Source organism: Mus caroli, unplaced genomic scaffold, assembly GCF_978045245.1.
Source record: "Mus caroli unplaced genomic scaffold, Mus_caroli_1 scaffold_10, whole genome shotgun sequence".
Classification (NCBI taxonomy): domain Eukaryota; kingdom Metazoa; phylum Chordata; class Mammalia; order Rodentia; family Muridae; genus Mus; species Mus caroli.
In genome coordinates, this window is record NW_028227265.1 from 51,345,585 (window position 1) to 51,369,679 (window position 24,095).

The following is a 24,095-nucleotide window of genomic DNA, read 5'->3' on the forward strand; positions in this document are numbered from 1 at the left end:
TGTTACTGTTATGATTGTAATGTAAATAACTGTGTTTTCCAACTGTCTTAGGCAACCCCCATGAAAGTTTGACCCCCAAAGGGTTTGTTTGAGACAAGTTGAGAACCACTGCCTAGACGGTCCCTACTGTTTTATATATACTATAACTGCATCATTTCCCTCCCAGCCCCTCTGATGCACTCCCCTTGCTCTCTCAAATCCATGGCCTTTAAAAATATTGTTCACATGCGCGCGCGCGCGCACACACACACACACACACACACACACACACGCACATATGCACGAAAGGATGGATTTCTTTTGTTGTACCTGATCTTGGCACTCTCTCTCCCTACATGCGGTGCCTTTGAAATTTCTAGGTGACCTTGAAGTATCTAAAATTTTACCAAAATTTATAATAATATGCTAGTGGGATTTCCACACTCTGTGTAAACACAAACTGCTCAGCCTGTATAATGTTCCCTGAATGTATATGACCTCAGGGCTGACCTCTGTTACTGCATAAACAAATCGGTTTCCACCATTTTTAAAAGCCCATCAGATTAGATTTCACAGCTTCTTTGTATGGGAGCACTCATTGACCGTCCAGATTTTTAGATTTGGCTTTTCCTTTTTCTCCCCACCCCTAATTTCATCCATGATTCCTTTGTCCCCCCAGTAAGCATGTTAGAATCTGCTTCAGTGAGGCTCACACAGTGAGGCAGCTTGTTTTTTCTGCAAATGTCTTTATCCCGCCCATGGTCGTAAGGTTTTCCGTGTTTACCATTCTGGGTGGATGGTGACTTCTCTTGTTAGAGCAAGGTTCATGTCTTGACTTCCATTACTGTCATCAGATAGTGTGTCATCTTGTCCTGTCTAGTAAAGTCTTCGCCTTCTGGCTGCTATTCAGATCTTTGCTCTCTTTGAAGTTCTGCAGTTTTACTCTGAGGTTTCCAAACTGTGGATCTTTTTTTTCCTCTTTTATTTGACTGTGTTGTGAACCTCATTTCTTGGCCCTTCTCATTCTTAACCACTGGGCTACTGGGTGGTGCTTTTCTCCTATTTTCTCGTGATGTAGCTCTCCAAGTTTTGTATCACAGGTATTTCTAATTGTTTCTTTAAAAAGATTTATTTTTATTTGTATCTGCATTTTGTCCCTATGTATGTATGCATGTATGTATGTATAGATGTATGTATGTATGTATGTATATATACATGCATGTATGTATTTGTGTATATGTATGTACATATGCATGTATATGCATGTATGTGTGTGTGTATGTGTATGTATGTATGTATGTATGTATGTAAGTATGTGCAACATGTGTGTGCCTGGTGCCCACAGAGCTAGAAGAATCTGTTAGATTCCTTATTACTGGACTTAAGGATGGTTGTGAGCTGCCATGTGGGTGCTGAAAACTAAACCCGGGTCCTGTGCAGAAGCAGCAAGTACTCTTAGTCACGGAGCCCTCTCTCCACCCTGCAGTGTGTGTTCACTCCCTTTGACGGTAACTTTGTCAATGGCATCTCTCCCTTTGCCCATTCACATTTTTAAAGGCTTGCTTTTTTGCTTTATCAGCTTTCCATTTAACTGGATCCCATCAGACGTTCAGCATATCTGTGAGGGTTTTATTAAAATTCCTTCTACATTTCACTGTTTATCATATTATTTTCTCTTTGGTATGAGCTCTTAATTCATTCTTTTGGTTTTTGAATATTAACTTAGTAAACCCAAGCCTACTTTGGTCTGGATATCTTCACTTGGTAGAGAGGAGCCACAGTATGGTGACCGATCTTTCTTCAATCAATGGACACTATCTCAAGGGGTCCCTTAGCTTGACTTTGGAACAGCCATTTAATGACCCAGCACACATCCCCTTTCATTCTAGAAGATTAAGTGTCTGCCACAGTTTGGACCTTGCGTGTCATCTAAAGGGGAAGTCCTTGGGTGATTTACGCTGTCTGTCTCTTCTATAAAGAGATCGTAGGATTCTGGACCCTTCCTCTCTGCCCATCTGCTTCCTGGCCATGAGATGAATGCATTATCCTACCTTGAGCTCCTGCCACATAGTGCTCCCCTCCCCCACCCTTCATACCTGGCTGGGCCCTAACAGCAGCACATCCACCTGATTGTGGATGGAGCCTTCAAAACTGTGAGCACAAACAAGGCTTTTCTCTTCATACGATGATTGTCTCAAGCGCTTGACGTAGTAGCAGAAAGCAGACTAACACACTTTTTTGTCTCTCTGGTCTCTAAGGTGATGTTTTTCCTACTGCACTGCAGCAGCTCAAGCATTTAAAAGATGACTTTGAGAAACTTGCAGTATGTCAGCTCACCCAGCTTACCTTGTGCCTGCATTTCTGTGTGAAGGGGTTTGTGTCCATCGTCAAACCTAAAGCCAACACGGCTTCTCTTAGGTGCGTTCCATCTGTCACACCTCAACAGGGACATTTCACCTGTGAGTCTCTTCTCTGTTGGCTCCCTTGGCTCTTTTGCAGACCACCAGCCATCAACTCTGGGACCTTTTCTCTGACTTCTTTGCTGTTTTGTAAGCATGCAGACACACCCTGGGTATTTTCCAGTGAAGCTCTGCATTTTAGAAGTTTTGGAAAACACTCACCATATTTCAGTGGGAATAAAATGCTCTCCGGTGGCCATGGTTTCCATGGTGAGCCACCATGCTCTCCTGCCCACCTCCATTGTGGCCTCCTCAGAAACACAACGCAGAACACCGTTTATCTTTGTTTTCTAGTTGTACTCTCTCAGGCTTATTTCATAAAATATCATGGCTTCCAGTACTATGCATAAATAAATTATACCCCACCCCATCTTGAACGTAGTCTATCAAAAAGTCTTGGTCCTGAACACAAACATGTCTCAAATCTCTCTGTTCCTCTCTACCCCACACTACGTTGGTGTCACTACCCTGTTGCTAGCAAAATTTTCAGAGGGACAATTTCAGTATGCTATTTAACTTTTTTTTTCTATTCATTTTCCTTTGGGTAGGAATTACGCTGACCTGTCTCCTTTTCACTTTATACTTGGGGTTCGGCGCGCTTCTGTTCTGACAGACTGCAGTGAAGAAGCATTCATCCGCATGTGCAAGTAGGCCAAACAGCAGCTCCCAGGGTGGAGGCGGCACTCCGTGGCAGAACACCTGCTTAGCATGTGCAAGGTCCTGGGTTCATCCCCAGAACCATAAAAACAAAATAAAGAAACCCAAGCAGCTACTTCCATGCTGCCATTTTCCAACTTAATCATGTCTGGCGTTTGTACCCTGCATATATACGGATATACATTTCTACATCTGGGAGACAATGAGTTATATGTACTGAGTTCATTTTCAGACGTGACGAGAAACCGAGTGGCCACACAGAAGCATCTAGAGACGCTGCTTCAGACTTTCGCATGGGCAACTGCTCTGAACGGTGAGGGAGGAGCTTGGTCCCACTACAACTTGCTGAGAGTCAGTTTAAAGGTAGTTTACAAAAATGAAAAATGTTGTGAACATACAGTTTCACAATTATTGTGTGAACAGCTTAGAAAAGGACTTGGTAATAATTCATTTGGTACTGTCAATGGGTATTACTGTCTAGTTACAGTTTGTGTTCTTTCCTCTGCACCGTGCTTCCTTCCAACTAATTTCCAATTTTTTTCTGAATCATTTTTACTTTTCCTAATGTTTAGGTATAGCTCAAGAACATAATTCAGACTGATAAATTTTAAAAGACATTTGCATAAGCTTACAGACAGCTTTCGAAGTATATTATTAGCTGAATTCAAGCAAGGTATCTTCTTAAATTGGCTCCACTGCTGAAAATCTCAGAGCTGTAGCACTGGTTTTAATATTTAGCCAATTGCCTAGATGATTTTTTAAATAAAAGTAGACGACTAGATTATCTGCTTCATCTCTGTCACAATGGGCCGATGTAGTCTGGATTTTCAGACCAGGTTCTAATTAGGGAGATTAGGCCCTGCGTGGCTGAGTCTGGCCATCACTTCGTTCATTCCATGGTCGCTGGCTCCCAGCTATGGGGAGGCTGCCAAGGGCTCATTTTACTTCCGTTACATTGGTTCTGAATCTCTACTTAATGGAAGACTAACCTGGAAGCTAGTCAAAAATCAGACTGAATTTATAGGTTTGCGTGTAGACTGGAACCACCTGCTATTTCTACTGCCTTTAAACTAGATGGCTAGAGCTAGAAAGTGAATCTTAAATTCAAACAATCTTTTTGGCTGATAAAATGTTATATTTCACCCTCACCTGGACTTAGTAATGACATTTATAGCTACTTGGGATTCTAGACTTGTGCAGATTCTCAAAAATTGGAATGTTTTACAATTTGAAACTATTATGCATATTTTTATGTCCTTGTGAAGTGTCAGAGATAGTACTCACAATCCTAACAAAAATTTTTAGTCCTAAAAGAAAGCAAAGACCATTTAAGTGAGATAAAAATAGTATCAATTTTCAGTAAGGAAGATAAAAGGAAAATACTGTTTAAAAGCATAGTTATCTACTGTCCTCTAAACCCCCCTACTTGAAACAAGTGTGGCATTACAGTTTGTGGTACATCTTTGCAAATATTTCAATTAAATTTTAACAGTTGTAAAAGGGTAGTTTTAGAATTATAAAATTCCCATATGTTTTTCACATCTGCTAAAACCTATGCTTCTCCCCAAGCTGAGTGTAGTGGAATCCTTTTCCCAGGGCATCTGGGGAGCACGTGTAAGGTAAGGCCACAGTGCTGTAGAGGAGTCCTGGAGGATTAGGGCAAGGCACCAGGCTGTTTATCTCCAGGACAGAGTGTGAGCAAGTGAACGGCACTTTCTGAGTTTCATGTAGTGCTTGTAGTGCTTGTGTGCATGTGTGCATGTGTGTGTATGGCACTTTCTGAGTTTCATGTAGTGCTTGTGTGTATGTGTGTTACAAGGACCTTCAGGTTTTTTGTTACATCTTGAATGGCTAAAACACTTCACAAACACAAACTGCAAAGTAGCACTTTTTGTTTGCGTTTTCGAGGAACTATCTCTTAAACGTGTGAAAAAATACTTACTTAACATGTATATCAATCATCATACTTCCTAGGCTCTCATACTTACTTGTTTGTGTGTTTCTCTATTAGTGTGTTTTCTGCTGCTATAATGGTCGATCAACCATATGCAATGAACCAGAGGCAGCTAAGGAACACTGAGAGCAGGAGAAACTGTCCTCCCCAGAGCAGGAGAAACCGTCCTCCTCAGGGAAGAGCACACCAACTGGTCAGCTCTGAAAATACATATGGAAGTAACATTCTAAGACTGAACTAATTGTATTTGCATATTTAGGAATGTATGTATGTATGTATGTATGTATGTATATGTATGTATGTATGTTTCACAACAATTAGTGAAAAAAGAGACTTTGACTTTGAAAGAGAGGAAGGAGGGGTATGTGGGAAGGGTTGGAGGGAGGAAAGGGAAGGGAGAAATGATATAATTAGTTATAGTAGAATCTTCAAAAATAAAAGAAATAATTAAAAGTTACCAAAGGGTGGGTTCTTTATAAGAAATAATATTTTGGGATTGTTCAGCTTCTGATAAGGACCCATCTGGGCTGCATCAGATCATGGCAAATGGTGTCTCGGTGGGAACACACGTGAGAGGGAAAGATGTCCTAGTGAGACAGGAAGCCAGAGACACAGCAGCCAAGTTTGCTTTTTTTTTTTTTTTTTAAATGGGAGCTCACTCTTCATGGAACTAATTGTGGCCTAAGAGAACCATGTTAACTTTCTTGGAGGTCACTCTCCTCAATCTAACTAGGGCCTCCCCACCTCTCTTCCTAACTGTCCCACCACCCTGAACTGCAGCACACTCAGGAGCTGAATCTTTGTCAGACTCCCTCCATGTCCACCCAGTTCCTAGGATTTGCTCAGGTGACGAATCAGGAAATAAAAATCAGATGGTCAAGGTGGGATTGCGATTAGAATCCATGGCTCTGCATCTCCTTATAGATAACTTCTTGTTTCCTTCCCAATTGACTGGAGTTTGTGAATTTGTGGGTGTGTCACAAGCATCAAAATGCCCTAGTGACTTTGTTCAGAAATACACCTGCCATTATAACTTCAGAAGAAAGTGTGACAGAATAAAAACGGAAAGCCATGTGTGACCGGAACTGCTAGCTCAGATACCACAGCAGTACAGGGCTTGGCCCCACCCCAGGCAAGGCATGCAGACAATAGGAATAGTTTGCTAACCTCATCTGGAAGTGAGCTAACTTGAGAATCAAGCATACACATAAGAAAATTAAGTTAGTCACTGAAGGTCCCTTTTTAAAAAGACTTCCAAAGCCAAGATTTGGAAACCACAATAAAATATATGGCCTAGCCTCTTACTCCGAAAACACACGATGGTTGGAAAAATAGATTTGGAGTTTAAGATTAAAATCCTGAATTGCATGTGCCAATATGGTAGAATAAAATTAATGTGTGGACTGTGACATGAAAGATTTATTCAATTCAAGTGAGCACTATATAAGACAAATTCTCTATATTTGGGGTTTGGTAGAACTTCATTACATGTGAAGTCAGAAGCATGCTATTCCAATACTGCATTAGCTCAACTTATTCACCTGTAGTGTAGGACTACCAGAAAATGAAATTTTGTCACAGCAGCACTTGGAAATGTTTTACCTTTGGTATCTCGAGGAAATGAAATCTACGCAGCTGTGTGCCAGGAAATGCTGCAAAAGTCATTTTATGCATGCGGAGACTGCTTAAGGAACTCTCCAAGACTCACAGAAAGTAGATTTGGCGGTAAAAGTGAACTCGATAAAGATTCCAGCAGTGAAGGGAAAACCTTGAGTTTTAATTTTCAGAGGACAAAAATACAAAACAAAAGCCAAACTCAAGGCAAAACTCAAGGCCAGCAGGCGAGCGAGTGTATCCAGGACAGGGCCACTCACTCAGGAAGCTGCACACACTGTGGAGACACGGGCCACGCAGTGACAGCATCTTGGGCACGGCACCTCTACCCATGAGCCTCGTGGGATGGTAGTGTGCTACACGGCTAACTTTACATTTATTCTATGAGCCGATGGCTGAGAGTTACTCAACGTACCAGGAAGATGCTGCTTCACTGTCCCTTGCTTTCCTCCTTTTCCCCAATACTATTTCTCTTTCTTACGTTTCTCCTTTCTATGGTATCTTTATGCAGAGAGTACAATCTGTACACTGATTTTGACATAACCACCCTAGCATGTGTTCCCAAGTTGGGCAGCTCCATGGAACATCCCCGAGTATAAGGATTTGATGTTCGAATCTTTCTTCCTGGTTGGATTTCTGAAATGTGCCAGACTCTGAAGTTCAGTTGAAGCTCACCCAGGGACTCCAGGCAGGGAGAGAAGCGCCCTCGTAGTTTTATTAACATACGAGCCTGTGATATTTGTCCTCTACACTCGCAAAAATAGTATCAAGTCTTAGGCTATGACCTGGCAAGTTTAACAAATTCCTCCATCTTTTCTTTTCTTTTTTTTTTTAAGAGAAAAAGAGAAAGCTGGGACACAGATCAGTGAAAAATTCAGAGAGCGATTAACTTCGGTCTTTACCTTTATACAATGCATATAACTGGCAACTTACGATGTATAACCCTTATCCTTCCTCAAGCCTTGAAGAAAAGAGATCCAGCCACTAACACAGGCGCTTACATCAGTTTTCTACACGGAGAAAGGACGGAAACCTCGGCTATAGTATAGCATAACATGACACAGTATGTAAACAGATATTCAATATAATACACATGATACCACACACTATGTAAGTCCCATATTTACTCTACTATTTGCTATATAATAGAGGAACACTGTATTAAATTACATCATATATACAAAGATAACACACAGTTCCTGTCTTCATACACAAAGTTGAAATCCCAACTCTCAAGCTGGTGTTAAGAGTGGGCTCTCACTGGGCAGTGGTGGCGCATGCCTTTAATCCCAGCACTTGGGAGGCAGAGGCAGGGAGATTTCTGAGTTCGAGGCCAGACTGGTCTACAGAGTGAGTTCCAGGACAGCCAGGGCTATACAGAGAAACCCTGTCTTGAAAAACCAAAAACCAAAACCAAAACCAAAACCAAAACCAAAACCAAAACCAAAACCAAAACCAAAACCAAAACCAAAACCAAAACCAAAACCAAAACAAACAAAAAACAACAAAACAAAACAAAACAAAACAAGAAAAGAGAGTGGGTGCTCAGGAGGGAGATAGGTCACTGCCTCAGCAGACAAGGGCACTAGAACACCTCTTCCTTGACAAGTTGGTACTTCTGTCTTTCCAATGAAAGGTAGATTGGAAATCAGGGCCTTTTGTATTACTAGAGTTCTACATGAGTGTTTCCTTATATTTTCCCTTAGATGGATGAACTAAATTAAAATTTTTCCATGTGGTTGAGTAAGAGACACCAATAGAAAACTTGTGTGATGTAACATGAGGCCATTGAGTTTGTAAGGATTCAATCATGAGATGGGTCAAGAATTCTATATGCTTGGATGGGCAGATGGGAGAACAAAGAGAACAAGGAGAGACACTATTATTTTCAGCCACTTACTGACTTTGTCAGTGAGTTTACAACTCATTGTGGGGCAAATGCATACATCTATGAAAGATGGCAACAACAGAAAGAACAGGTGGGGCTGGTTGAAACTGGCTGAAGCTGGTTGAAACTGGCTGAAGCTGGTTGAAGCCACCAGCATCTGACGGATGGACATGGAGGGATTTTTACACTCTAATAAACAAGAGATCTAAAAACAAAAAAAGCAAGAGCCTGTTGTGTGGTAATTGCCAGTCTGCTAGCCTCTGCCGCATCCTAGAGGAGATGGAGAGCAGCTGTTGAAGTCTCCTTTGCTCAATGAGGCCTCTCTGGACACGTTATTGGGTCATTAGAGAACCTTCCTTTCCCAGTCTGACCTTTGCTAATGTGTCGCATTTTCTAAATGATCAAACTTCTTTATTATATTCTCAAAATCATTTCCAGTGATTTTTGTTTATCTTTTGAGCTGTCTGTTTGCAAAACGAAAATTGTGGTCAAATAATAAAATCATTACCATTTAATTTCACGTAAAGTAATAGCAGTAATTTTTTTTTTTAAATGAAAAATCTAAAGTCAGAGTTGAAGCACTTCGCTGAAGGTCAATAAATGGGTATAACTGAGAAAAATCACATTCTTTCCAACATCATTATTAAAGAACAGATCTGTGTGTGTGCACATATGTACCTCCACAGATGCATGTGTGCACATATATACCTCTCACACACTTTTGAGGCTAACAAACTATTTGGGATACAGGAAAGCTTTTTCGTGAGTTGCTTTCAAGCCTTAATGCTGCTTAAAAGGCTTGATTAGCTGAGACGACACCAGGCCATGCTGTTAGAGCGAGATGGCTCCCCTCTGCCCCTCTGCTGCGCTGTGTCTATGAGCTGCACGTATGTGTGAGGTGTAATGAATGCAGAAGGGCTTGGTATCTGTTTCCCTAGAAAAGCATGGAACTGCCAGGCGATGCTCTATGTAATAAGCCTATGTTTGAAATATGTGGTTTAAATGAATACCAAGTCAATTTGTAGATCCAAATCCATTCCACTCACACTGGTTAAAAAAGAGCACTTAGAGCGATGTTTCTCAATCCGTGGGTCGCGGCTCCTTTAGAAGACAAGCGACCCTTCCAATGTGGTTGTCTAAGACCATGGAAAATGCAGACACTGCATTGTGATTTGTAACAGTAGCAAAATTAGCTATGAAGTAGCAAAGGAAACAGTTTTATGGCTGGGAGTCACCATATGAGGAAGTGTATTACAGAGTCACAGTGTTAGGAAGGCTGAGAACCACAAGATAGAGGGACCAGGGAGATGGCCCAAGCAGGATAGTTTTGCCATACGAGCATGAGGACCTCTGCATAATGGGAAAGGTTGGGCATGGTGGCATGTACTTGTAATTACTGTGCTGGGTAGGTAGATATGCGATGGTATCTGTTGTCCAATGACAAGCCCCAAGTCCCAAGTCCCAGTGACAAACTGTCTCAAAACTAAACCAAATCAAATCAAACCAAACCAAACAAACAAACATAAGAGAAAACCAAAAACCCCACTGTAACACTCAAGACTGACATCTATGTATGTACATTTACACACAAATCTGAAAAATATGGCAGCTTATGTCAACTTCCCTTGTTTTGCAGACATGGATGGAACCATAGCAAAACGTTCTGCTCCTCTAACCAGCTTCATTTCCAAAAATGTTCTCATTGTCAGTGGTCCCGTGAGTCCTCCAGGAACCTCCCCTAGCAACTATCCCACAATGACCCCGGTCTTCAGCATCTGAGATTCTATAGGTTCCCCAACTCTTCTGTTCATTGATTTATCTTCAGAGGAAAACAACCTTTTGCTTCTGTTGCTTATTCTAATACTTGGAGACATTTGACCAGTACTATGATATGAGCCATTTTCTGGAAATAGTGAAAACAAGTGCAAAAGAATCAATCAGTCATCTGAGAAATCTGCATAAAATGTAGAAGCTGATATGTAAACTCAGGAAAACAAGAACTGAGAATTTCACAGTAACGGGAGACAGGTACTGCGTTTGCCAATAAAGACCTGGGACACACACAGCACGAGTAAGCATCTCTGAGCTTATCTATCCAGGGTGAGGAGCTTTAAAACTATGTGGAGACCCGTGCCTGTGGATGGTGTCATACCGCATCCAGACACAGCTTAGCAGTTCAATTGAGTTGTTTGAAATTTATTCCCCCACAACTTAAAAATGGGACTAAAATAATTTTACTCAAAATACTATACTGCTCAAAATATTGTGAAATAGTTGATCATTCACCTATTATAATTTTCACATTGTCTTAAAAAATTGTGTGTGTGTGTGTATTTAGAAGTAGCGTATGGATAAGATATTTAAGCCAAATATTTGAGTCCTATTCACCAAACCGGAGAAATTGGTTTACACAATTGTTTGCTTAGGCTCAAAATACAGAGGTTTTCTCCTGTGCCTGCTGGTTTTTGACAGCTGTCAGTTTGCAGGTCTGACTGCTTTATCTGGGCCTTGCCAAGGCCACATTAGTATCTTCTGAAAATGGGCCGTGAAAGCTGCAGTTCCAGTGTCCCAAATCAATTACTGCATTCTTAAACTGGCAGTGTGTTCATCTGTGGGCACTGCTCGGAGTATAATGTCATGTGTAGCAGGGGAGAGAGAGGAGAGTGTTTCCTGCTTAATGGGTTGGTATTAAGTAGGTGGGAATGGCTTCTAATTAGCCAACAATTGCTGTGTTTTCTAGTTCCCCTCCTCCTGCCGGTCACCAGCTGCCAATCGGCCCTCAGTTCTGGATTATTTATTTATTTATTTATTTTTTGAGTTCACTGCTCATTGCCGTGGAAGCCTTTGTTTAAGAGAGGGCTCCCAGGGTCTCAGCTGCCTGGGTGCAGCTTGCCGCCTACCACGAGTAGCAACTGTCAGTTTATTTTATCTCAACCTTTTCATCATCCTGCTGAAACTGATCGACTGAACCCACCTGAGAGACCTGAGGATTCGGTACCTACAAGTCATTAGCTGGGATGAGGCAGCCTTTTGCCGCAGTGGAGTGAGTCAACAACACACTTCCTAAAATGCAGTCCACCTTAACCCCATGTTGTCCCTGGAAAACTCGAGAAAGCCAGGCCCCTTTGTGGTTCAAAGCTGAACGGAAAGGGAATGCTTCTTCTCACGTACATATATTTTGCTTTGGCCAAGGGACACTGGGCCTCTGTCACATGCTGTGCTATAGTGATCTCCATATGGGGAGAACACATATGGCAGTATACAGCAGTATTCCAGCCACAGGTAAAGCAAATATAAAATTGGACGACATTCTACAGAATGACTTTATACCATGAAGGAATTAAACCCCATTCTTTACAAACATCCAATGAGTGAGATTGGAGCCTTATTTTGCATATGATGCATGATGTATGATGTATGATGTTGGCTTTTAAAATATTTATTTAGTGTATAGTGTGTGCAGTGTGTACAGTGTGTTCAGTGTGTGCAGTGTGTGCAGTGTGTGTGTGTGTGTGTAGTTTGTTTGCATGTGCATGCCACAGCATACATGTGGCGATCAGAGGACAACTCCCAGGAATAGTCTCTTTCAATCTATGGGTTCCAGGGATTGAACCCAGGAAGTCAGGCTTGGCAGCAAGCACCTTACTGTTAACACAAGCCACCTCACTGGCTCTAATGTGGCTTCTCTGTGGGACTCTCTGTGTTTCATTTTACAATCAACAGGAGACAATTTTCCTGCATGAATCACTGGTATTTGGAAAACCATTTCCTAAAGGAGCCATGGAACCTGTTGTGTCCAGAATGCATCTAAAGGATAAATGCCATGACAAGGAAACCCTGCTTATAGAGCACAGTGGAACCCGGCGGTTGGCCAGGCTACTGGAACTGGCATGTCTTCTTACCACTCAGAAGTGTGGAGTGACAAACAGATCCTATTCAGCCACAGTGAGATGGGCAGAGCAGCTTCTTAGTGGGATAAAAGTGTGTAGGAGCAAGCAGCTCATGCTAGTTACTTCCCACTACATGGCAGGCAGGCAGTGGCTCAGGGCTGGACGTAGAGGTGGCGAGTGTTCAGGGAAGCCTACTCCACACTCAGAGTGCAAAGCAGAGGAGGTGCTTGAGCATCTGAGGCAGGCATGTGAGAACAAAGGCACCGACCAGAAGGCCTTGCCACATCTCACACGTGAACTACAATCACTTCCCACAGAACCCATCTGCTAAGGAATGCTATCCTTTTAAGGGAAACACAGTATAAAGACATCACCACCGTGCAAAGAGCTGGATACATTTAACTGAGGGAATGAGTTTGGAGATGAGAAAGCCTTGTTCTAATAACTAGTACATGGGTTTCTATATTTTAGTGAAGTGGCTTATAGTCATGAGGAAAAAATTAACTGTATGATCAGCTAACATAGTAAAGAAACTTAAGAACAGTTCTCATATGTAAGAATCAAGCTTGAACAGAAAGGAACAGAAAAGCAGGCAGATACATCTCGCCATTAGAAGCCTGTATCTGTTCATTCCCAGGGCCCTCCAACACTCATTTACAGTCACTATGCCAGCCTTAGTGCCTTGGTACAAGCAACCCTTGCATTCTACCTTGAGACAGTGTCCAGAGCTAACTTGATGTTTAAATTTCCATAGGTCATCTTAAAATACCCGTGTACAATAGAAAATCAACAGATTGTCCTGGTTCACCCAGGGACACTTCTGACTTCAATGCTGTTTGCTTGTTTTCATTGTTAGGAATCTCCTACTTGAAATGAGAAGACTGGACAGGGACCTACACAACAGAAGAATGGCACACTGCTTCCCAGGTGGCACACACTGTGTTTGTCTAAGGTTTGGTTCAGTTCCGTGTTCCAGTCACAGCTGCTCTTCTGCAGAGCAGTGGAACCAATCTGTTTGAAAAGTGAACCAGTGTGGTGACCTCCGACCTCTGGGTAGTTCCTCTCATATTTGTAACAAAATTCAAAGCACTCACTGTGGTTTACAAGAGCTATTAACTAGATGCCCCATTCCCCCTCCCTCTCCCTCCCTCTCCTGCCCTCTCCCCCTTCTCTTCCTTCGAATCCTCTCCTCCCTTGCCCCTGTCCTTCCCCACCCACCTTCCTCCTTTCTTCTCTCCCTTCTCTCCTCTTCCTCTTTGCTCCTCTCTCCCTCTCCCCACTCTTTCCTGTTCCTTTCCCCTTTCCTACTTTTTCTCCCCTGCCCCTCCCCCTCTCTCCTCTCCCTCTCTGGACACACTTCAGTCACATTGCTCATCCTGCTGTTCCAGGAGCCTAGTCTTCCCTGGGTACAGCCTTCCCGAAGAGCTTGCTTTTTCCTCTTCCCCATCTGCTTGGGGGATATCTTGGAAGTTTCTATCTAGAGCAGTCCCCTGCACCACTGTTTCCTCTCCCCTCCCCTCCTTCTCCCCTCCCCTCCCTCTCCCCTCCCCTCCCTCTCCCCTCCCCCCTCCCCTCCTTCCTCTCCCTCTCCCTCTCCCTCTCCTTCTCCCTCTCCCTCTCTCCCTCTCCTTCCCTCCCTCTCCCTCCCTTTCTCTCTCTCTCCCTCTCTCTCTCTCTCTCCCTCTCTCTCTCTCTCTCTCTCTCTCTCTCTCTCTCTCTCTCTCTCTCTCTCTCTAACTTTATATACTTGGTGGGAGATTGAGAGATATGCTCACAGCCTATCTTAAGAAAAGACTCACTTACCTATGTTACCCGACAGACAGCAGAATTCTTGTGAGCCCGGATAAACCTATCCACTTTGCACATGCTACATTTTGTGCTGGGAGCCAGGGACCTAGTGATGTGGGGCTCTACAGAACCCAGTCCTGAGAGACATGGAGCCAGGCGGGCTCCATCCATACTGTAAAACTTCCTTAGCATTTCTCATGACAATAAATAACCCACCAAAATATATACATTGTTAAAAACTTTTTCCTATGGATTTCTTACTGTTACATAATCTTGGATTTGATATATGCAAACCCGAAAGATTTGCTACCTCCTGCAATGTTATTTAGAAGTCACTCTCTTATATCTCTGCTGCTAAGTCTGTATACATATTTATGCAGTCCTAGGTTCCCCTAAGTGTGATGATAATTCTATCTAATTGTTGAGTTATCTCTTCAGTTTGATTTATTCATGAATTCAGGTTTCCACTCACAAGTATATTTAATTTCTGTAGATAGCATTATTTTATTTTATTTTTCTTTTTTTCAAATAGGTTTGCAAAAGAGTCAACAGGAAATCTGGAGGCTAACCTTATCTTATCTTCCATGAATTACATTTTACTGAGAAGGCTACTCAGTAGAAAGTGAAAGTTTAAAAAAGATTCTGTGTTGGATATAGAAAGTGACAAGATTTTGTATAATTATCTATGAAATTATACTTGCTTGAGCTTGAAGATTTTTAGCCAGGAATGCTTAATAACATTTGCATGGTTAAATGAGACAGCAGAAACAATAGGAAAGGCCTCAGGGCATGGTCATCTATTTAAGCATCCACTTGGATTTTCAACATAATTAGTCATATAATTGTGTGCCTAAACTTAGTGGATCCATGTAAGTAATTATCAATTATTAAAAAGTAGTGCTTGTAATGTTTTTCTCTGCCTCTTGCCAATCAAATTACCAAGGAACATACTACGTTCATGTTTCATCACATAAATTTTCAAGTAAAATGAACTCTGAAGCTTTGGGTGATGTGAGTGAGTGACGGGTCTGTTAATTCTCTCAGACGAAGGGTAGCTAATACAGCCACTTGGACATCTGTGTTTTCAGGGAGTGTTCATGTTTAGCCAACCCTAGCATCACTGGAAGACCTGACAATGGTACACAGTACCACAGCACTTCTGAGGGTTCAGGAAGCAGGTACATTCAAGTTCAAGTATGTTCATAGCAACTTCAAGATGCATTTCAGAAGTACTGACACTGACCAGGATGGACTGGGGCTAAAAGGAAGGTATCCACATGCATTTCCTTCTATTATGTTCTGGCTCAGGGTTTCCTTTATGTTCACACTGTGCTCAGCCCAGGAGAGCCTTCCTCCATGAGGAAGTGGGTGGCAGTCTATGGATTGATATTCAAGTCAGAGTCACATCCGAAGAACTGTAAGAAATTGCTAAAAGAGAAACTGCCATTAAAAACATCTTGTTTACACCAAAGGGTCCAAGTTATAGAACATTCACTCCTGTCTGAGAGATAAAATAGTCCTGCCTAGGAAAGAGCATGCCAAACCGTCAGTCCTAGAAACATATACACAAATAACATCATATAGACTGGACAGGTTGTTCTTATGAATTTAGAAACACACACACACACACACACACACACACACACACACACACACACACACAATGACAGTTAATGAGAAAAGATCACAAATTTGAAAGAGAGCAAGGAGGGGATGTGGAACGCTTTGGAGGAGGAAAGGGAAGGGGAGATGATGTCATCAGACTCTAATGCCAAAAATTAAAAAAATCATGCCCAAGGGGGATGTATGATGTAATTATATTATGATTTAAAAATAAAAAAATTGTAAAAAATTAAAAGCTAAGTTAAAAAATATAAGGACATTAGATAAAGAAAATTTAAAGAAAAGTAAATTCAGGAATTAGGTTATAATTCTAAAGGTGAATTCCCAGCTACAAAAGGTTTGGAAAGAATTAGAAGCCAAGCAGCAATGGTGGATTATTTCTGCTTTCCAGAAGAAATTCTGAAATGAGATAGTAACATTAACAGAGCTTTACCAAAGATGGGTGATGTGTCCCTAGGAGAGAGGACCCATGCTCCCAAATCCTGCCCGTGGAAGAAGGATTCAGCTACATTCACAGTATGCCAGACATGGCCACAGGCCAAAGGACATGGCTAGACAGAAGAGACAAGCATTTCTCCAGCAATTGAACGAATATGACCAGGCGACAGTCAAATGCAGACTTTTTGTTCCAGTGTTAGCCTTGGTTTTGTATGGTTGAAATCACCTGAAGACAGTCCATAAGTTTCTCAAATTACCCAAAACAACAACAAAGCCCCAAAACAAGACAAAACCCGAGCCTAGGAGAGGTGCACTCGGTGTGCTCTGGAAGTTAAGCCTGGTCACACCAACAGCTACCGAGTCCGTGAGTGGAATCTAAAAGAGGGATAGTTTTTGTCTGAGCCATCAAGAATTCTCTTTTATTGAACCATGGCAGCAATAGAGAAGTAGATTCTCAGAGTGGGGAAAAAAAAAAACCCAACAAAACTCCCACCTCTCAACCTTAGAGAGCAGCAGTCACATTAGTATTTCCCAATGAAGTGAGTTTTTGCTTCTGAAGAAATACTTTATTCGTTAGTAAGGAACTTGTTACTCGTGTTAGAGGGAATGGACGAAGGCTGGTGATGTGTCTTTGAATGAGGAAGTTGAAAATCCACACTCAAATGCTTCCTTTTCCCTTTGGAATTTGGTTACAACTAAGTCTTGGCTTCTCTTTTTTCCAGACATTCCTCATTTTGGCATTATGCTTGTTTCGTTTAAGTGGCAGAAGACACTGAACTCACAATGTTTTTCCTGAAACTTGTGGGAACCAGATTCATGTGATTAGGTAAGGTCAACAGAAAGGGGCATGTCCTGGTTGTCCTCTTTGATGGGCATTGGACACACATGGATGGATTTTAACGCTCTACTCGGTTTGCCTCATCCAGCTTGTTCGCTGTCATTACAAATGATAGGAAAACAGTATTTTAAGGCTCCTTACCTTAAAAAAAAATGACAGGTAGACCCACAGACTATAAATGCACACTTTATAAATTGTCCTACACAGAGATGTCTGCCCCAAGTCTTGGAAGCTACTGAAAAGGATCCCAAGACTTCTGTAGTCAGAGAAGGCTAAACAATATGGAAACCTATATAGGGAGTGGACATCAGGATCCTATCCATCTTCTCCTAAAAGCCATGGGTTATTAAAATCCCAGGGCCAGGTACATGGGTCCTCCTCATGAGCACTGGTAAGGAAAATCCAAGAGATCACATCAGCAAAGCCTGCCACTCCTTCTTACTCACCAGAACTAGATGACAAGGCCCCTTTGCTGAAGGTCCCATACCCCTTGACTACAAGACAGGTCAAGCTAGAGCTGAGTGGAAGCCTCCCTGCTGCTGACCAGCTTTCACGGTGCTGAAAGGTACTAACTATGGAGGCTGCTTTGGGAGAAAAGGCACCAGCAGTTTCAGCCAGCTGTGAATCCTATAAACCACAATATCATCTTGTCAAACAAGGTGTACGGGCTGAACAATAATAATAAGTATGACTGTTACAGGAGTAACTAAATGGTCATTGACTAGATATTGAAGGGGCTGAGGTAGCAGAATGAACCTTGTTTTGTTTTGTTTTTTCAAGACAGGGTTTCTCTGTGTAGCCCTGGCTGTCCTGGAACTCACTTTGTAGACCAGGCTGGCCTCGAACTCAGAAATCCGCCTGCCTCTGCCTCCTGAGTGCTGGGATTAAAGGCATGTGCCGCCACGCCCGGCTCCTATTTTGTTTTTAAGACTTCATTCTAAGTTAACTTTCCCTTAGAGGGATGTGGCCAATGAAGAGGAAAAAAAAAAAAAAAAAAAAAAAAGCAGGACAGATTCCATCTTGTCCTCCAAACTCTATTTTGAGCTGCTGTCCTTGGAAAAAGCTACTGTCTATTAAGCTACTGTCTGCTGTCCTTGAAGTGATATAGCCTCCACTCTTGGGTTCTGGGAAAGAGACCAACATTCCTTTACCCTTTCATGTAATGCCAAAGGTTAGAAACCTGCTTGAAGGTTTTTTTTTTTTTTCCTTTATAAGCCCCCTTCACTAAGAGCTGGGGGGGGGGGTCACTCTCCTTCCTGTTCCATCAGGAAGGTTTGTAGCCCAGACTCAAGCTTGAATAAAGACTCATGTGTACTTGCATCAGAGTTGGGGTCCCTAGTGGTCTCTTGGAGTCCTGCGAACTGGATATAACAATATGAGGCTGGCCACCACTTGTGGGGAATCCTTGCTCGGTAATGAAAATGTGGTAAAAACTCATGGTTGATGAGTTTAGTGGGGCGATCGTGACATTTATTTGTCATAGCACCAAAGAGCCTTCTGAGTATTTACATTTATAGCGTATACAAGTGCTAATCTCAGCCTTAATCAGAGATGCTTCTCTTTGTAATGAACGGTGTAGCTGCCCGCCTGCTCAGGGTGCTTAGAATAGATGACAGTTGAGTGCTTAGCCCGAAACAAGACATGCCACTCCCTCAAAGGATTAGGGAACAAGGCAGAAGAGGGTGCAGAAAGGTTGTCAGAAAATGAAATAAGGAAAAAAGGGCTGTGACACGCTAGCCACTCGAATGATACCACCAACACAACCACAATTTCATAGGAGCGTTGGCTGTATGTGACCAGCCTTGTCAGCAGTGAGGTGGGTTCAGTCAGGCTTGGGAAGGTCCTACCTCTTCTTCCCAAACTGTTGTTCACTGATGGACTCTGGAGGAGGGGAAGATCCTTTGCCGTGGTTAGTTCAAAACCCATCATCATAGAGGCTGCCCTGGTTAAACTCAGTGATCACAAAATAAAAGAACACGGAAGGGGAGAAGGGACTTGTTGGGTACAGGAGATGTAGGGGCTGGGAGGAAATTCAGAAAAGTCAGGGGGAACAACAGCCAGAGCGCATATATATATACACACATATATAAACTGTCAAAGAACAAATTAAAGGTTTTTCTTTTTCTTTTTTTTAAATTTTAGTTTAATTTTATTTTTAATTTATTTTTACACTCCATATTCCATTCCCCATCCCCCCCATCCACCCTCTGGCTGCTCCACATCCCACACCTCCTCTCCACCCCATCTTGTCTCCACGTGGATGCCCCACCCCACCACCCTACCTGGCCTCTAAACTCCCTGGGGCCTCCAGTCTCTTGAGGGTTAGGTGCATCATCTCTGAATGAACACAGACCCAGAAGTTCTCTACTGTATGTGTGCTGGGGGCCTCATATCAGCTGGTGTATGCTGTCTGTTTGGTGGTCCAGTGTTTAAGAGATCTCGAGAGTTCAAATTCATTGAGACTGCTGGTCCTCCTACAGGATCACCCTTCTCCTCAGCTTCTTTCAGCCTTCCTAATTCAACAACAGGGGTCAGCTGCTTCTGTCCATTGGTTGGGTGCAAATATGACTCTTTCAGCTGCTTGTTGGGTCTTCCGGAGGGCAGTCATGATAGGTCCCTTTTTGTGAGTACTCCATAGCCTCAGTAATATTGTCAGGCTATAACCATGTTTGCTACCCTGTTGGATAATTCCATGATTGTCGCTTCATATTTATGGTTATTAAGCTATATAAAAAGTATCCAATCACAGTAGCATATGAAGGCTTGGTTATGAATGTGACCTTTTCATATTCCTTAAAAGGGTGAGGTAAGCTCATGAATGAGAAATGCAAACAAAACTTACAAGAAAACGACTTGATACCAAATCTGGGTGCAAGGTGATACCAATGTGAAGTGAGAGCCGAGAGGCCGGGCACAGCAATGCTTGTTTTTCTTGAAGAATATTGCATGAGTCATAAAACCGAGATGATAATGTTTCCATCCATGTCAACCTTGACCTGACATCAAACGGAATACCATGTGCTTGCATTCCAACTAGCTCGTGCGCTCATGTGTTTCATTGCTCAAGGTTCGAATCTTATTTCTCTGATGTAATTTATGTTTGGCCTCAATGAGAAGGTGCACGGAAATCCAGTTACTGACATAATTCTCATCAACGATGTAGCTCACAACACTGGCATTTAAACAGCTCCAGCTGCACACAGGGGTTGACGCTGCTGATAAGCTGAATGAGGAAAGCTTTCGTTGCTACATTGCAGTGTCTGTGACTGCAACATGAATCACTTTTCCCACTAAAACAAACATTTATTTGATTGATACCTTTTTTTTCCCCATGGAATACAGTTTATTCAGGGCATGGGGAGGGGAGTTAAGAGAGTGTAGAGGCAGAGAAAGGCAGAGAAAAGGAGAGAGTAGAGGCCCTGGTCATAACCACCTGGAGAGAGGGGGGGAACGGAATGGGGAGAGAGGGGGAGCAAGGGAGCAAGAGGCAAGAGAGAGACAAGAGAGGCAAGAGAGTAAGAGAGCAAGAGCTTGATTGCTATCTTAGAAGACATCTTAGGTATGGGAAGTGAGGGACACTCTGGAGAATTCAGTAGAATTTTGTAGGCCTTTGAGCCTTGCAGAACCAAATAGTTAGAGTTGCCTCAGGATTGAGTGATTTTACTGAGTTGTAATAAAGTTGACTTTTTTTTTTACCCCCTCAATTGTTAAATTTGTGAGATCCTTAATGTCGGAAGGGGAGGGCAGGCTGTGTGAAATCATTTTGACCAGCTCCCGGTATTTGAAGAGACTGTTCTTTCCGGCCGTGTTCTGTTGGAGAGGCACGAGATGACAGTGGTTTCTGGTGAGTCACCATCATATTTCATCTGCAGACCTGGGGCTCTCACGCTCAATTCCCTTAGTGGGTCGTGTTCTCTCTTAAGAGAGTATTGGCAGTTCTTTGAGCTAATGATTTGTTTGGAGGATGGAAGTCTCCAAGGCGCCAATAGCTGCGCAGCTTTCAGAATGCATCTTTCAGATCTTTGATCTGGATTTCCTTTCTGAATATACGGGACTTTCAATAGAAAGATTAAAGGTAAAGATGCCTCTTCCTACAAGGAAGGCGAAAGTCAAAAACTTAAAAGCTGCTCAGATTTCCAAATAATATTTTTTGTACTTTTTCATTTTGTCAACATCATGTTTAAGGAGCACCTTCCTTCATTCATGTGGTAATTGGATGGGAGTCCAAATACTGTGGCGTCCAAGGCTTCCCCAGGAAGCACTGCGCATGTGTTTAAATGGTGCTGTGTAGACCAGCATGTGGTCAGGCTTATGGATGCACCCTGAATACTATCTTATTTAAATAGTTACTTGGGACCTTGTAGGTGTCAAATATCATATCTCCTTCTGAGAAAGTATCAAGAATTTGGAATGTGTGTTTGAAAAACCCATGCTCTTACTAGGGCAGTTAGTTAGAGGGAGAGAGAGAGAGAGAGAGAGAGAGAGAGAGAGAGAGAGAGAGAGAGAGAGAGAGAGAGGGAAAAAAAAAGGGCCATGGTACAAAGTGAAATGAAATGGCTTGGAAAGAAATAAATGCCATTCATTGAGACTAGAGAAGAGAACATGTTCAAGTGGGAGGGGCTTTGGGCGTCTTCATTTAAGGACATGGCTGCACCTGGAGTGACATTCTCCTGGCTGAACTGAGCTAAAAGGAAGATGATCAGTAGGAGTGTGCGCAGCGTGGAGTGTGCAGGGTGGAGTGTGTGTAGGGTGGAGTGTGTAGGGTGGAGTGTGCAGGGTGGAGTGTGTAGGGTGGAGTGTGTAGGGTGGAGTGTGCAGGGTGGAGTGTGTAGGGTGGAGTGTGTAGGGTGAAGTGTGCAGGGTGGGGTGTGCAGGGTGGAGTGTGCAAGGTGGAGTGTGCGTAGGGAACTGGTCAGGAATGAACTACGCTCAGAAAGATCAAGAGATCTTAAATCAGAACCCAGTGAAGAGCCAGTGAGGAGTTTTAAGCAAAATAAAAATGAAGAATATTCTCAAAGAATTTTAAGGCAGATTTTAGTGTACTCTGAACTAAAATACACATATGCAAAAGGCATGTTTAATAATTTCCCATCAGTTTTATCTCGAAGCAGAGAAGCTCCCCTTGACAATGTGAAATGTGTCCGTGGGATGAGAACCCAGTGCTTGTGTATGTATGTTTGAACGATGATTATGTCTCCCTTCCGCAGGGGCATAGCTCATCTCTGCACAGAGCTCTGAGCTGTGTGAGATGAAGCACAGACGGACAGGATTTCTACAGTACTCTGAGGAAGGCCACATCCTCCACCACACAGACCTCAGGGAGATTTAGTATCTGAACCACACTGGGGAATGCACAATTTGCTTCTGCACCCAAGCCCTTCAGAAGAAAATAGATCCTCTCAAACAAACAAACAAAATACTAAAGAGCTACAAATGTAAGAGTTATGGATGAACAAAAGCAGAAGGGTTTTCAAAAGCAGAAAACAAGGCACTGACAGGCCTGGATCTTATCAGAGGACTGCTCCCCTCGCCTGCCCATCCTCTACCTGGGAGAATATTTTTTTTCAGTGTCATCAGGATGGTGAGAGTTTATTTAAGACAAACCTGAGACCCTGATCTGCTCAACATATCCTCTGCAGACTGAGCCTTTGCCAGCTAACAGGGATCATTCCCCAGGACTAGTTCCTGATGTTCCAGTCATAAGATGCCAAAGTCTAGGATTTAGGTAACTCAAGGCTGTGTGGAATGAACTCTCAAGTATCTGACAATGAGCTGACTTCTACAAGTGGCCAACTCATGATTACTTTCGGATATTTTGGGGCAGTTGAGGACACGGAACTTCACACGCCAAGTGCTTACAAGTTTCGGCATCATCTTATTGTGTGACTTGGAAGGAAGTTTGTCCCCATTTCACGAGGCCCCAGCATTAACCGGGGATTACTAACACACATTTGTAAGGTCTTTCCTGCTGAATTTACTGTTTTATTCTATGGTGGAAACAAACAGAAAAAACCCTTGCCCCCTCTCAATCTAAGTTTGGTATTCAGGGTAGACAAGATAGCTCAGTGGGTAGAGGCGCTGGCCACTCTGCCTGAGGGCCTGAGTTTTACCCCTCAGGTCTAATGATGCTAACTTTCCAAACTGATCCCTACGCACACCCTGGTTGTTTATAATAAAATAATTATTCCCAAGACAAAGCAGTATGAAGAGACACTGCTCTAAAATATTCCCCAGATATGCAAATTCAAGATAATAAAAATAGTATTATCAGTAGAGTACATCGTACGTACTAGTGTCTCTTTATAGATGCTCTCATCTATATGCTGTATGGCTGGATATTATTAAAAACCATAAGCTGATTGTACACGCCTTACTTCTTGTTGTAAATTATTCCTAACAACTGTTTGGTGCATAGCGTGACCTCTAAGATTACTGGGAGAACAGTGAGGACTGATGGGTCTGTAGGGCAGACCGCTCCCGACATTTTATGCTTCTCTTAACCTCGTCAGTACGATAGGAGAGGAGAGTATGCCCAGCCTCCAAGTAGTAATGAGTGAACAAAGACAAAATTACCAAGCAAGGTTCAGGTCACCAACGTGTGAATAAATCTTTCCGACAAATGCCCTAGCCACCAAGAATGACACAAAATCTAAAGCGTTTCTGGAAGCCGAAGCCTTACCTAGAATCGGGTCGTACTCGATTTGAGTTCTAGTCTCCTTCCAGGCCAGCAGGCAGTTGAGGCCATTCGAGTCGGCAGATTCGATGTAACCCTTCATCGTCAGCATCATCTGGTGTGCTCTGGCTATCCCGTAGTGGACTTTGGTTTCATCCATGAGCGCTGTTTTCATGAGCTCCATCGCGGTGCTGAAAGCTTGTTGGAAGTACTCGGAAGCCTTGCTATATTGCCCCTAGTGGGAAAGAGAGAATAAAAGTCACTTTTCTAATTTCTTACCTTACCCACGTCACA

The 24,095-nt window shown here is 42.7% G+C and overlaps 1 protein-coding gene across 4 annotated transcripts in view; it reads right to left on the reverse strand.

Annotated features, from left to right (window-relative positions):
• The window catches only part of Ttc29 (tetratricopeptide repeat domain 29), a 190,534-nt gene that overhangs the window by 37,041 nt on the left and 129,398 nt on the right, over window positions 1-24,095 (reverse strand). For all 4 annotated transcript variants that reach the window (XM_021170294.3, XM_021170292.3, XM_029480810.2 and 1 more), the window contains one exon: window positions 23,808-24,036. In XM_021170294.3, the coding sequence (XP_021025953.1) occupies window positions 23,808-24,036 (229 nt within the window). The remainder of the gene's footprint in view (window positions 1-23,807; window positions 24,037-24,095) is intronic.